Below are 13,979 nucleotides of genomic sequence, written 5' to 3'. Positions count from 1 at the left end.
TATGTTCATAATGTTGTACAACTATTAATACCTCTATGTAGTGGTAAAGCGTTTCCATCACTCCAACTTAAAATACACTACATATGAAGTAATTTCTCTCCGTTCCCATGTTCCCTCAATCTCTGGCAACCACTCATCTGCTGTCTCTATAGATTTACATATTGCAGATATTTAGTATAAATAGCGTCATATAGTATGTGACATTTTGTGTCTGGCTTGTTTCACTCAGCACAATATTTTGGAGATTCATCCACCTTGTAGTATGTATCAGTACTTCATTCCTCTTCATGGCTGAAGAATATTGCATTATATAGATATACCACAGTTTGTTTCTACATTTATCTTTTGATGGACACATTTGGATTGTTTCTCCCTTTTGTATATGTGAATAGTGCTGCTCTGAACATGCATGTGCATGTAGTTTTTGGGTACCTGTTTTCAGTTCTTTGGGTTACATACCTAGGAGTGGAATTGTGGGGTTAAATGGGAATTCTATGTTTAACTTTTTATTTATTTATTTATTTATTTTTTGAGACAGAGTCTCACTCTGTTGCCCAGGCTGGGATGCAGTCAGGATCTCAGTTCACTGCAACCTCTGCTCCTGGCCCCAAGCTATTCTCGTGCCTCAACCACCCAAGTAGCTGGGATTACAGGTGTGCACCACCACGCCCAGCTATTTTTTGTATTTTTAGTAGAGACGGGATTTTGCCATGTTGGCCAGGCTGATCTAGAACTCCTGGCATCAAGTGATTCACCTGCCTTGGCCTCCCAAATGCTGGGATTACAGGTGTGAGCCACTGTGCCCAGCTGACTTTTTCTTCCTTCTTTTTTCTTTTTTTTTAAACCCATTTTCCTGTTAGTGCTGGGATTACAGGCATGTGAGCCACTGTGCCCAGCCATCTTTTAAATGGACTGCCAAATTTTTTCTCATAGCAGCTGAACTGTTGACATTTCCACCAGCAGTGTGTGTGTGTTCCAGTTTCTTTACATCCTTACCAACACTTGTTATTTTCCTTTTTTTAAAAAAAGGCTAGGTGCAGTGGCTCACATCTGTAATTTCAGCACTTTTAAAGGCCAAGGCAGGAGGATTGCTTGAGGCTAGGAGTTTGAGACCAGCCTGGGCAACATAGCAAGATCCCCATCTCTATATTTTAAAAAAAAGGACAAAATATAGCTATCCTAAGTGGGTGTAAAGTGGTAGCTCATTGTGGTTTTGCTTTGCATTACCCACATGGCTTATGTTGAGCATCTTTTCATGTGCTTATTGGCCATTTGTATACCTTCTTTGGAGAAATGTCTGTCCTAGCTCATTTTTTATTTTTCATTTATTTTTGGGGAATGGGGTCTTGCTCTGTTGCCCAGGCTGGAGTGGCCCAATCACGGCTCACTGCAGCCTCAAACTCCTGGACCCAAGCAGTCCTCCCACATCCACTTCCCAAGTAGCTGGGACTACAAGTGTGTGCCACTACACCTGACTAGTAAAATTTTTGGGGGGGGGGGGGCACGTGTGGTGGCTCACACCTGTAATCTCAGCAGTTTGTGTGGCCAAGGTGGAAGGATTGCTTGAGCTCAGAAGTCAGGACCATCCTGAGTAACAGCGCAACTCCATCACTATAAAAAAAATTTAAAAATTATCCAGGTTTGCTGGCTGTCATCTGTGGTCCCAGGTACTTGGGAGGCTGAAGTGGAAGGATCACTTGAACCCGGGAGGGAGGTAGAGGCTGCAGTGAGCTGAGATTGCACCACTGCACTCCAGCCTGAGAGACAAAGTGAGACCTTGTCTCTTTATGTCACCCAGGCTGGTCTGGAACTCCTGGCCTCAAGCAGTCCTCCCCGCTCAGCCTCCCACAGTGGTGGAATTACAGGCATGAGCCACTATACCTGGCCTTCCCTATTATTTAAATGGATATCTTTTTGTTACTGAGTTTTAGGAATTCCTTATATATTATACATATTAAACCTTTATCAGATATATGATTTGCAAATGTTTTCTCCCATTCTATAGGTTGCCTTTTCACTTTCTTGATAATGTCCTTTAGATGCATAAAAGTTTTCCATTTTAATGAAGTGCAGTTATTTCCAAGTCTTTGATCTATTTTCAGTTAATTTTTGTATATGACATGAGGTAGGAGTTCAGTTGCATTTTTTTGTTTGTAGAAATCCAGTTGTCCCACCACCGTTTATTGAAGAGTCTGTTTTTTCCCCATTGAATGGACTTGGCATCCTTGTCAAAATCAATTGGCCATCAATGTATTGGATTATTTCTGGACTCTCAATTGTAAATTATATTCCATTGGTTTATATGTCTGTCATTATGCCAGTACTGAACAACATGGTTGTCTTTGTAGTAATTTTTAAAATTAGGAAGTGTGAATCCTCCAACTTTTGCTTTTTCCAGATTGTTTTGGCTCTTTGGGTCCCTTAAATTGCTATATAAATTTTAGGATTACCTTGTCAATAACTGTAAAATGGGAAGGTAGGATTTGATAAGGATCGTGTTGAATGAACCTGTAGATCAAACTGGGGAATAGAACCATCTTAACATCATAACTCTACATTTTTTCAGGTCTTTTAAAATTTCTTTGAGCACCGTTGTGTAGTTTTCAATGTACAAGTCTTTTCCCTTCCATGACTAGATTTATTCTCTCTCTCTCTCTCTCTTTTTTTTTTTTTTTTTTTTTTTGAGATGGAGTCTCGCTCTGTTGCCTAGGCTGGAGTGCAGTGGCTCGTACTCAGCTCACTGTAACCTCTGCCTCCCGGGTTCAAGCGATTCTCCTGCCTCAACCTGCTGAGCAGCTGGGATTACAGGCATGAGCCACCATGTCTGGCAAATTTTTTGTATTTTTGTAGAGACGGGGTTTCACCATGTTGGCCAGGATGGTCTCGAACTCCTGGCCTCAAGTGATCTGCCAGCCCCGGCCCCCCAAAGTGCTGGGATTACAAGTGTGACCACCCCGCCTGGCCAGATCTATTCTTTTAAATGACAATTATCAATGGAATTGTTTTCATAATATCCTATTAGGTTATTTTTGCTAGTTTATAAAAATAAAAGTGACTGAGTTTTGATTATGTATCCTATAACTTTCCTGAATTTATTAGCTTTTGTAGCTTTCTTATATAGGATCATGTCATCTGTGTATAAAGATGCTTTTCTCCCCTTCAACTCAGTTTCCTTTTTTTCTTTTCCTTGTCTAAATACTCTGGTTAGAAATTTCCAGTACAATGTTAAATAGCAGTGGTGAAAGCAGGCATCCTTGTCAAGCTCCCGATCTTAGGAGTAAAGCTTTTAGTCTTTCACCATTGTCACCACTGAGTATGATGTTAGCTGTGGGTTTTTTTGGTTTTTTTTTTTAGATGGAGTCTTACTCTGTCGCCCAGTCTGGAGTGCAGTAATACGATCTCGGCTCACTGCAACCTCCGCCTCCTGGGTTCAAGCGATTCTCCTGCCTCAGCCTTCTGAGTAGCTGGGACTACCGGCGCTGTGCCATGACTGGCTTTTTTTTTTTTTTTTTGTATTTTTAGTAGAGACGGGGTTTCACCGTGTTAGCCAGGATGGTCTTGATCTCCTGACCTGGTGATCTGCCCGCCTTGGCCTTCCAAAGTCCTGGGGTTACAGGCGTGAGCCACCGTGCCTAGCAACTGTGGGTTTTTAATAAATGCCCTTTATCATGTTAAGATAATTCCCATCTATTCATAGCTTTCTGATTGTTTTTATCATGAAAGAGTGTTAGATTTTGTCAAATCCATTGTCTGTGTCAATTTGGATGCCTATTTTCTAATATGTCATTTTGAAATGCAAATCTGTTGAGTTCATTCCACTACTAAGAAGGTTGTGTTTTTTGTGGTTTTTTTTTTTGTTGTTGTTTGTTTTTTTAATATATATTACGCTCTGAACCAAGTAGCATACTTCTGTGGCCTAATTTTTTTTTTTTTTTTTTGAGACGGAGTCTCGCTCTGTCGCCCAGGCTGGAGTGCAGTGGCGCGATCTCAGCTCACTGCAAGCTCCGCCTCCTGGGTTCACGCCATTCTCTTGCCTCAGCCTCCTGAGTAGCTGGGACTACAGGCGTCTGCCACCACGCCCGGCTAATTTTTTGTATTTTTAGTAGAGATGGGGTTTCACCGTGTTAGCCAGGATGGTCTCAATCTCCTGACCTCATGATCCACTGGCCTCGGCCTCCCAAAGTGCTGGGATTCAGAAAAACTCTTTTTTTTTTTTTTTTTTTTTTTTTTTTTTTTTTTTTTTTTGGAGACAGAGTTTCGCTTTTGTTGCCCAGGCTGGAGTACAATGGTGTGATCTCGGCTCACCGCAACCTCCGCCTCCCGGGTTCAAGTGATTCTCCTGTCTCAGCCTCCTGAGTAGCTGGGATTACAGGTGCGTGCCACCACGCCCGGCTAATGTTTGTATTTTTAGTAGAGATGGGGTTTCATCATATTGGTCAGGCTGGTCTCGAACTCCTGACCTCAAGTGATCCGCCCGCCTCGGCCTCCCAAAGTGCTGGGATTACAGGCGTGAGCCACTGCACCTGGCCGGAAAAACTCATTTCTACATTTCCCATAGGTTGTTTAAATTGTTATTATTAAAGGAAAGCTCATCTCAAAGCTTCCTCAACGACAAAACCTTTTATCTTCCACCCCACCTCCCATGCATTCACTGCCCAAATATACCAAGTTTCTCTATTCTTTTTTCTTTGCTTTTTTTTTTTTTTTGAGATGGAGTTTTGGTCTTGTTGCCCAAGCTGGAGTGCAGTGGCGCAATCTCGGTTCACCACAACCTCCACCTCCCAGGTTCAAGTGATTCTCCTGCCTCAGCCTCCCGAGTAGCTAGGATTACAGGCATGCACCACCACGCCTGGCTAATTTTGTATTTTTAGTAGAGATGGGTTTTCTCCATGTTGGTCAGGCTGGTCTCGAACTCCTGACCTCAGGTGATCTGCCCGCCTTGGCTTCCCAAAGTGCTGAGGTTACAGGCGTGAGCCACCACGCCCAGCTCTCTTCTTTTTGTTTTTGTTTTTGTTTTGAGATGGAGTCTCGCTCTGCCGCCCAGGCTGGAGTGCAGTGGTGTGATCTCAGCTCACTGCAACCTCTGCCTCCCGGGTTCAAGGGATTCTCCTGCCTCAGCCTCCTGAGTAGCTGGGATTACAGGTGCCACCACGCCCAGTTAATTTTTGTATTTTTAGTAGAGATGGGGTTTCATCATACTGGCCAGACTGGTCTTAAACTCCTGACCTTGTGCTCTGCCTGCCTCAGCCTCCCAAAGTGCTGGGATTACAGATGTGAGCCACCATGCCTGGCCTCTCTCTTCTTTTATCTGTAGTAACTTTTTACATGCCTTATGGTATCTAACCATAAGGCAGTGTGTTAGAATATAATATTTTGTATTAATTTATTTTAAAAATATTTTATATTGATAATGGTTACATATATATTCATATAGTTTCTATGTGTCTAAATTTGGGTTGTATATGTAAGATTTTTGCACTTTATATAGTTATACCTCCAGTTTTTTAAAAATATAAATCTTAAGTCGTGTGTGGTAGCACACCCTAGAGTCCCAGCTATGGGACTACTGAGGTGTGAGGATCACTTGAGGCCAGGAGTTAGTGGCTGCAGTGCACCATGGTTGTCTTATGCATAATCACTGCACTACAGCCTAGGTAACATAGTGAGACTCCCATCTCTAAAGACAGAAAGAAATTAAATAAATAAATAAATCTTACCTTCCATGTTAGGCTAAGTCCAAGAGATAAGTCACTGTATTTTACCTAACTTTATCTTTTCTATTGAATTGTGTTCTGTATTGCACATGGTGGGCAATCCATATGTGTATGAATTAACCTAAATGTACTTGTGGATTAAGTTGTGTTAAGTTTATGAAGCAAAATATAATAGCCATAGTGGGAAGTCATTCTAACCATATCTTGAGGATGTTAACATTTGCTGCGAGGCATATTTTTGGTTTATATAAGCCATGGTTATTGACATAGCATCTATCTGAGTAGATATTAAGCAAGGTTAGATATTTTTTCTTCCTTTTTATGTACTCTAGGTACACAGATATATCTGAAAACAAAGGGATATATATTTGGCTGCTTCTAAGACAATTGAGTCTTGATTTATTATGTTTGTCTTTTTTTTTTTTTTAAGATGGAGTCTCATTGTGTTGCCCAGGCCGGAGCACTATCTTGGCTCACTGCAACCTCCGCCTCCCGGGTTCAAGCGATTCTCCTGCCTCAGCCTCCTGAGTAGCTGGGATTACAGGCGTGTGCCACCACGCCCGGCTAATTTTTGTCTTTTGTTTTTGTTTTTTTGAGACGGAGTCTCCCTCTGTTGCCCAGGATGGAGTGCATTGGCGCGATCTTGGCTCCCTGCAACCCCCACCTCCCAGGTTCAAGCGATTCTCCTGCCCCAGCCTCCTAAGTAGCTGGGATTACAGGGGAGTGCTACCACGTCCGGCTAATTTTTGTATTTTTAGTAGAGACGGGGTTTCGCCATGTTGTTCAGGCTGGTCTCGAACTCCTGACCTTGTGATCCGCCCACCTTGGTCTCCCAAAGTGCTGGGATTACAGGCGTGAGCCACCGTGCCCAGCCAATTTTTGTATTTTTGGTAGAGATGGGGTTTCGCCATGCTGGTCTCAAACTCCTGACCTCAGGTGGTCCACCCGCCTTGGCCTCCCAAGTGCTAGGATTACAGGCGTGAGACACCGCGCCCAGCCCCAGTCAATTTTTTATCAGGATTGTACTATAGGAATAGTAAGTCTTCTCACTAGAAAATATACCTTGGAGATTGGTCAAAATAAATATTTTTAAAATGCTTAATTATTATTTATCTTTGATGTTGAACATAAAAAGCAGAATTGTTTTCTCCTTTGATGAAAAAACAGTTTCTAGGAATAAAGGAAACTTTAGAACCGATGTCCCTTTTTGTACATCACTTTTTGAGTATTTACTGAATGTAATGTTTGTGTCTTGTAGAATGGAGATGTATGCATTTCGATTCTTCATCCGCCTGTAGATGACCCACAGAGTGGAGAACTGCCTTCTGAAAGGTGGAATCCTACTCAGAATGTGAGGTAAGGAGGAATCTGGTTTTGGAGTTATTCTTAATCTCCTTATTGTCTTTGCTCCTAGTAAAATAAAATTACGTATTGTCTTTTAACATGTAAAAAATCATCTTTCTTATATTCAGTTTCTTTGTCTTCAGCTAGAGCTTTAGGAAATACGTATGCGTCATTTTGAAGAGCTGTATTTACTAAACAATAATGTATATGATTCTCATTTCCCTATGTTCACTTAGGAATAGATTTTCAAGCCCGAATCCCTACTCTTAACTTATCCTAGTTCTACTCTGGTTCTTTATTACCATCTAACATTAGTGTCATTCATTGGTTGCAGTTAATAAACAATGTTAATTCATTATAACTAACTGAAGTCCATACGCTTTCACATTTCCTTTTTTTTACCTGTCGTTGTTTTGCTCCAAAATATTTCATACGTATAAATATATATCTATATATGTACGTGTATACATATATGTATTTAAATTTTTTGTAGAGATGGGGTCTCACTAAGTTGCCCAGCTGGTCTCAAACTCCTGGCCTCAAGCAGTCCTCCCCACTTGGCCTCCCAAAGCACTGGGATTATAGGCATGAGCCACTGTGCCCTGCTCATCACATTATTATTTAATAGTCATGTCTTCATGGGCAACTCCTCTTTCTCTCTGTCTCTGTCTCTGTCTCTCTCTGTCTCTGTCTGTGTCTCTGTCTCTTGTCTTTGAGACAGTGTCTTCCCGTCACCCAGACTGGTGTGCAGCGGTGTGATCACAGGTCACTGCAGCCTCGACCTCCTGGGCTCAAGTGAGCCTTTCACCTCAGCCTCCCAAGTAGCTGTGACTATAGGTGTATGCCACCATACCTATCTATTAAGCAACTCTTGATTATAAATTTTCTTGTTTTTGATGACAATTTTGGGGGGTACTGATCAGGTATTTTGTACAATGTCCCCCAGTTGAGATTTTTCTTATGTGTTTTCTCATGATTAGTCTAGGGTTATAGGTTTGGGAGAGAAAGACCAGAGAAGTAATGTGCCATTTTCATTATGTCATATCTGTAGTATTTACTATCAGTGTGGCTTATCCCTGTTGATGGGATACCTTTCATCACCTGCCTGAAATAATATTTTTAGCTTTTCTCCACTGTAAAGTTGCTCTTTCCTGAACTTTTCATTCTGTACTCCTTGGAAGGAATATGCATAGCCCACAACTAAGGAGAGGGTGGCTATACCTCCTTGAAGCCAGGGTATCTATATAAATTATTTTGAATTCTTCTGCATGGATTGATCTATTCTTCCCCTTTATTTGTTTATTCAATCATTTGTTAAACATTTTTACTGATACAAAAACTAGTAACTTGATTAGAATCTCCAGGTTTATCAAAAGTGAAGAATTGGAAGCTTCCTGACTTGTAATAGAAGCTCTTCAAGATGTGTCAAATGACTGTTGATTATGTTTGTTACTCATTCCTTTGGGTACCTTGTTCCATCTAATTTATTTAGAAAGAGTTGAGAAAATAGATATATTAAAGATTTCAGCATATCTTACCAATATATTTTTTAAGACAGAAAAAATGTTACTTTCTTTCTAAATTCAAATAAATGTGTTTTTACACCTCACCTTGACAACCATCATCCCTCTGAATGTTTTTTTCTTATATTTCTTTCTTTTTTTTTTTTAAAGACAGGATCTTGCTCTGTCGCCCAGGCTGGAATGAAGCGGCACGGTCACGGCTCAGCGCAGCCTCAACCTCCCGGGCTTGAGCAATCCTTCCACTTTAGTCTCTCGGGTAGCTGGGACCACAGGCATGCATCACGGTGTCTGCTCAAGATTTTGTATTTTTTTTGTAGAGAGATGGGGTTTTGCTTTGTTTCCCAGGCCAGTCTCAAACTACTGGGCACAAGCAATCCACTTGGCCTCCCAGAATGCTCAGATTATAGGTGTGCCCCAAAGCACCTGGACTAATTTTTAAGTTTTTTGTAAAGATGGGGTCTCACCATGTTGCCCAGGCTGGTCTGAAACCCATGGGCTCAAGTGATGCCCCTGCCTCAGCCTCCCAAAGTGTTGGGATTACAGGTGCTCACACTACACCCGCCTTCTGAATCTCTTATCTATACAAGAATAATACCTACCTCAGTAGGTTGTTGATAGAATTTAAGTGAATAATGCATGTAAACCTACTAGAATGGTGGATATTACCTGGCTGGCTTGGGTTGCAGCTATTATTTTCAAGGAATTTTTTGGGTCTAATGTGAAGCAGTCATTTGCTATCTATTAGAAGAGAAACACATTTCTTAGTTCCTCATATTTATTTCATTTTGCTACAGGGAGACATAATTGCTAGATGCCTGTATCGTAACCAGTTCAAGTAGTACATAATTTATCTTGGGTTCTAAATACATGAAAAGAACTAAAATAATTGTTTTGAGCTGTTTTTGAGATATTCTGTAATTGAGAATATGCTTTCTTTTTTTGAGGGGAAAAGTGTCCTGCGTAGCAAATTATGTATACATGAATTATCTCGATAGACTCAATTTTAAATTAGTATTAAAAATTCTGAGTTGTAGGCCGGGTGCAGTGGCTCACGCCTGTAATCCCAGCACTTTGGGAGGCCAAGGTGGGCAGATCACCTGAGGTCGGGAGTTCAAGACTAGCCTGACCAACATGAAGAAACCCTGTCTCTACTAAAAATACAAAATTAGCTGGGCATGGTGGCACATGCCTGTAATCCCAGCTACTCGGGAGGCTGAGGCAGGAGAATTGCTTGAACCTGGGAGGCGGAGGTTGCGGTGAGCCGGGATCATGCCACTGCACTCCAGCCTGGGCAACAAGAGTGAAACGCTGTCTCAAAAAAAAAAAAAAAAAAGTCTGAGTTTTATGTATTCTATATTACTCAAGAGTATGTTTGAGGGTGCTACGTCTTCAGAAGTAATTGTAGCACATTATTTTGACATTATAATTAGACAATGTGTATAAAAGTTTTTAAAAAATATTTTGGATGATTTGTTGAAAAAATTGCATCCAAAAAAATCCCCAGTTGTACTTTAATAATGATTCTGGTGCATGGATTTTCAGGACGAGTAATAACCCTAGATTAGAGGAAGTGGTAGCTATAATACTGGTGATTCTTGGTTTTGCTGGTTGAATGTTGAATCAAATGCTTACACCCTCTCCCTATTTGAGAAAATAAGCTTCCCCTTTCCTCAAATACAAAGCCCCAAACAAGATTTTCCTCATTGCATTTTTATGCTGCTTGGCTGGATAATGTATTGCCACCACCCACGGGAATTCAGGCTTTTTATCCTTTACTTCTCTTGCATTTACACGCAAATGATGTCATTTGCCTTATCTCAGCTTAAAGTATTATGAACATTTTTTCTTTTAAAATAGGCCTACTTCTCATGTAATCCAGTCTTTTGGAGGCAGAGGATTCCTTTTATACTTATCTGCCCATCTGAAACTGCCTTTGTTACTTTGGGTACTAGCATCATTTTGTTTCCTCACACTTGAGTCCCCAGGCCACCTGAGCCACAATTTAGGGACATTCCCCATACTCAAATCAAGATTGTTTTCCCTGCTTTTATGCTGCTTTGTTTAGAAGCTTCCCAACTACAACTAGTTATGTGGAGTTACACCTAACATCTTCACACAGCTCTACAAGGTATTTGCGTTGGAAATTGTTTACCTTCTTAGACTTTTTATCACTTAGTTCTATGTAATCATTGGGTAGTCCTTCAACATTTTGATCTTATTGGTGTTTTCGGGGGCTGTGGGATGTTTTGTACACTTTCTGGAACCTCACCTGTCTGGAATACCTGGTGGTGCTCAGAACTCTGAGCGGAAGTCAGGAAAGCACTACCTAATGAGCAGATGTGGAATACTTTCGCTTATCCCTTTTGTTTCTGTGTTCACTTGGTTGTGAGACAAGGGAGGTTTTAAAGTAGTAAACTGTTATATTTTCTAACAGGTCATTTATGGCACTGAAATATTAAGAGGGAAGATACAAGATGTAGTGAAAATGGGCAACTATTTTCCTTCTTGTACCTCTCTGCTGCTAAATTATCTAGGGCCAGCAACTGTCTAAGGGTTCTGGGCTCCATGTCCAGTTTATGGGTGGCTGTAGTAAGACAGCAGTGGAGATGGCATAGGGTTCATCTCATCCTGTTTTGGAGTCTTATCTGCTGCCTCTCACTGGCATCTGAAAGTGATTCCATATTCACGTATTTGGTTTTCTTCTCCATAACCACGTGTACTCAAGACTATTGTTCAGCACCTCAATGGACATATTTATAACATAAAGTGGCAAATGGAGCACTTTTGTAACTTGAAGAATAAGGGACTCCAGTTACCTTCAAGAGTCTAAGTCAGTCTGTATTATCAGATCTGGTGAGTAGTGAGAATTAGCCAACCTGAAAAGGAAGAATTTTAGGGATGCAGAGAATCAGCCAACTGGTGTTCACTAAAGGCTCGGTAGCTTGCTACCTCTTGGGAAAACCAGCATACTTCTTTTGAAAGAAAACATCCACAGGCCTCCTCCTCCCAGAGGCCCAGGATTAAATTGGTGGGGCTGGAGGTGGTGGGGAGAGTTTCTTCCTGAATTGGAAAGTTTTAAGGAGTAGGCATTTGTCAGCAAGAATGGAGTTGGGAATTGCCACACGTCTTTGATTAGAAGTTCACAGCATTATGCCTCTTCCTGATGGAGGAAACAAAATGTGCCTTAATACATGATTTGTCTAGAATGATGTGGGAGCTTTGGGGATAGGGTAGGGTGGGAGTGGGAGTAGCAAAGCCCTCAGACTTTGCTATAGAGTTCACAGCTGCTTTCTGTGAGACACCATCCCCAGAACTACTATCTGCTATAGGCTCTGGGATGGTGAAGTGGTCTTGGTGTGGATTTGCTTTATGTTGAAAGAGGCATACATAATGTTTTCTTTTTCAATTTCAAAAATAAAGCGTGAAACCAAATTTATTAACCCAATCAAGAGAGGCTGTTGTTTGGTATAAAAGAGTCTGTCTCAGAAGTGGGGTAGGATATTTTTCTGTCTAGTCTTAAGAACAGAGAGCCAGAGACATCACCCCTAGCATTGGGTGCCAAAGTAAGCACGGTCAGGGGAAACAGGCATAACCATGCTGTTCCTAAAGCTCTTTTAAACCCAATTCTGGAACAGTGTGGTTTTATTTATTTGCTTCCTTGGTTTTTGTGCATGGGGTCCCACTGCCCTCAACCTGCCAATTCCATTCTCTGCAGATGATACATAATTTGGGCATTTAAAAACTGTACTTGTATTCCTACCTTGCATTCTCAGGGATACATCAGTCAGCAGCAGATCCAGCACTGCACAGAAGGAGGTGTTATATTTGTTGGTTGCTTTAGCAGCCTAAAGAGAAACTTTATAATAATGTAAACCCGTTAAGCTACTATATTTTACCATCAGTTGCCCTGTTTTCCGTATCATAACAGGCTTCTTTGTTCTTTGTCATGATGTCCTCTTTAAATCCCTCCCCCACATTGAAACATGTAATGAGGACTGAGCTTTAACTAGTCATCTGTAGTTACTGGCCCATCCTTTGATAGAGCGGAAATGAGAGATTTTAAGGACCCAGGACAACTAGAAAGGTCAGGGTAGAACCCAGAGTCAGTAAGAGTGGTAGTAACAGTATGCAGGATTTAGGTTTGGCTCCAGAGACCTGGACTTCACACATCAACTGTCATCACATTACGCTGGGTCTATAAAACTCAATATCTAAATCAATCTGCATGTGTGTTTGTGTGTGTGCACATGTGCATACATGCATGCTTGCCCATGATTATGGCGTGAAGTAAGTTCAGGTTTTGTTGTTGTCGTCGTCGTTGTTGTTGTTGTTGTTGTTTTGAGATGGAGTTTTGCTCTTGTTGCCCAGCTGGAGTGCAGTGGTGCGATCTCAGCTCACTGCAAACTCCGTCTCCTGGGTTCAAGCAATTCTCCTGCCTCAGCCTCCCAAGTAGCTGGGATTACAGGCATGCACCACCATGCCCAGCTGATTTTGTATTTTTAGTAGAGACAGGATTTTTCCGTGTTAGTCGGGCTGATCTTGAACTCCCAACCTCAGGTGATCCGCCCACCTCGGCCTCCCAAAGTGCTGGGATTACACTTGTGAGCCACCACACCTGGCATAAGCTTAGATTTTTTGGTTTTTAGGAATAAGCCCTTTCTACTTCTCCCATGCTGTCTGGAGGGATATATACATGGGAGGTGGGAGCAGGGGAAGGTGCCAGTCTGTAATCCTTCAAAATTATGAACTTTTCTTGCTTGGTTTCCAGGCAGACCCTCGAGCCAGGTCTTATTTGTGATGCTAGGGCTATCACGACCCTGTTAAAGTTATGCTTATGGTGACATAGTAGCTAACAGAGAAAGGGTTATCGACATGTTGAAAATGGGCAAATGGAGTATTACGCATTGGGTCATACAATCCTAATTTCCAATTTCCCTTAAATACTTCTTTAGGCCAGGCGCAGTGGCTCATGTCCTTAATCCTAGCAACTTGGGAGGCCAAGGCAGGTGGATTGCTTGAGCCCAGGAGTTCAAAACCAGCCTGGGCAACATGACGAGATTCCATCTCTACCAAAAAAATTAGCCAGGCATGGTAGTGTGCACCTGTAGTCCCAGCTACTCAGGAGGCTGAGGTGCAAAGATCACTTGAGCCCAAGTGGTCAAGGCTTCAGTGAGCTGTAATTCTGTCACTGCACTGGAGCCTGGGGGCCGGGTGAGACCCAAGTTTGCTTTGTCTTTTAAACACATATGAGCTCTGCAGAACTTCACAGCTTGATTTGCTGTTGGCTAGTCTGTAATATATATTATATATGATGTGTTGGTCTTCATTTTCTTTGAGGGTTTTTATTGTTTACAAACTTATTTTTTATTCAAAACAAGATAGCTAAATAACCTCTGAC

At 41.6% G+C, this 13,979-nt stretch overlaps 1 protein-coding gene across 3 annotated transcripts in view; it reads left to right on the top strand.

Moving 5' to 3' along the window:
• UBE2R2 (ubiquitin conjugating enzyme E2 R2) overlaps nucleotides 1–13,979 on the top strand; it is a 103,065-nt gene that overhangs the window by 75,917 nt on the left and 13,169 nt on the right. For all 3 annotated transcript variants that reach the window (XM_016960746.4, XM_016960747.4, XM_016960748.4), the window contains one exon: nucleotides 6,973–7,070. In XM_016960746.4, coding sequence (XP_016816235.1) covers nucleotides 6,973–7,070 — 98 coding nt within the window. The remainder of the gene's footprint in view (nucleotides 1–6,972; nucleotides 7,071–13,979) is intronic.

Source organism: Pan troglodytes, chromosome 11 (genome assembly GCF_028858775.2).
Source record: "Pan troglodytes isolate AG18354 chromosome 11, NHGRI_mPanTro3-v2.0_pri, whole genome shotgun sequence".
In the NCBI taxonomy this organism is placed as follows: domain Eukaryota; kingdom Metazoa; phylum Chordata; class Mammalia; order Primates; family Hominidae; genus Pan; species Pan troglodytes.
The sequence above is the reverse complement of the archived record's forward strand: the minus strand, read 5'-3'. Positions and strand labels throughout refer to the sequence as shown.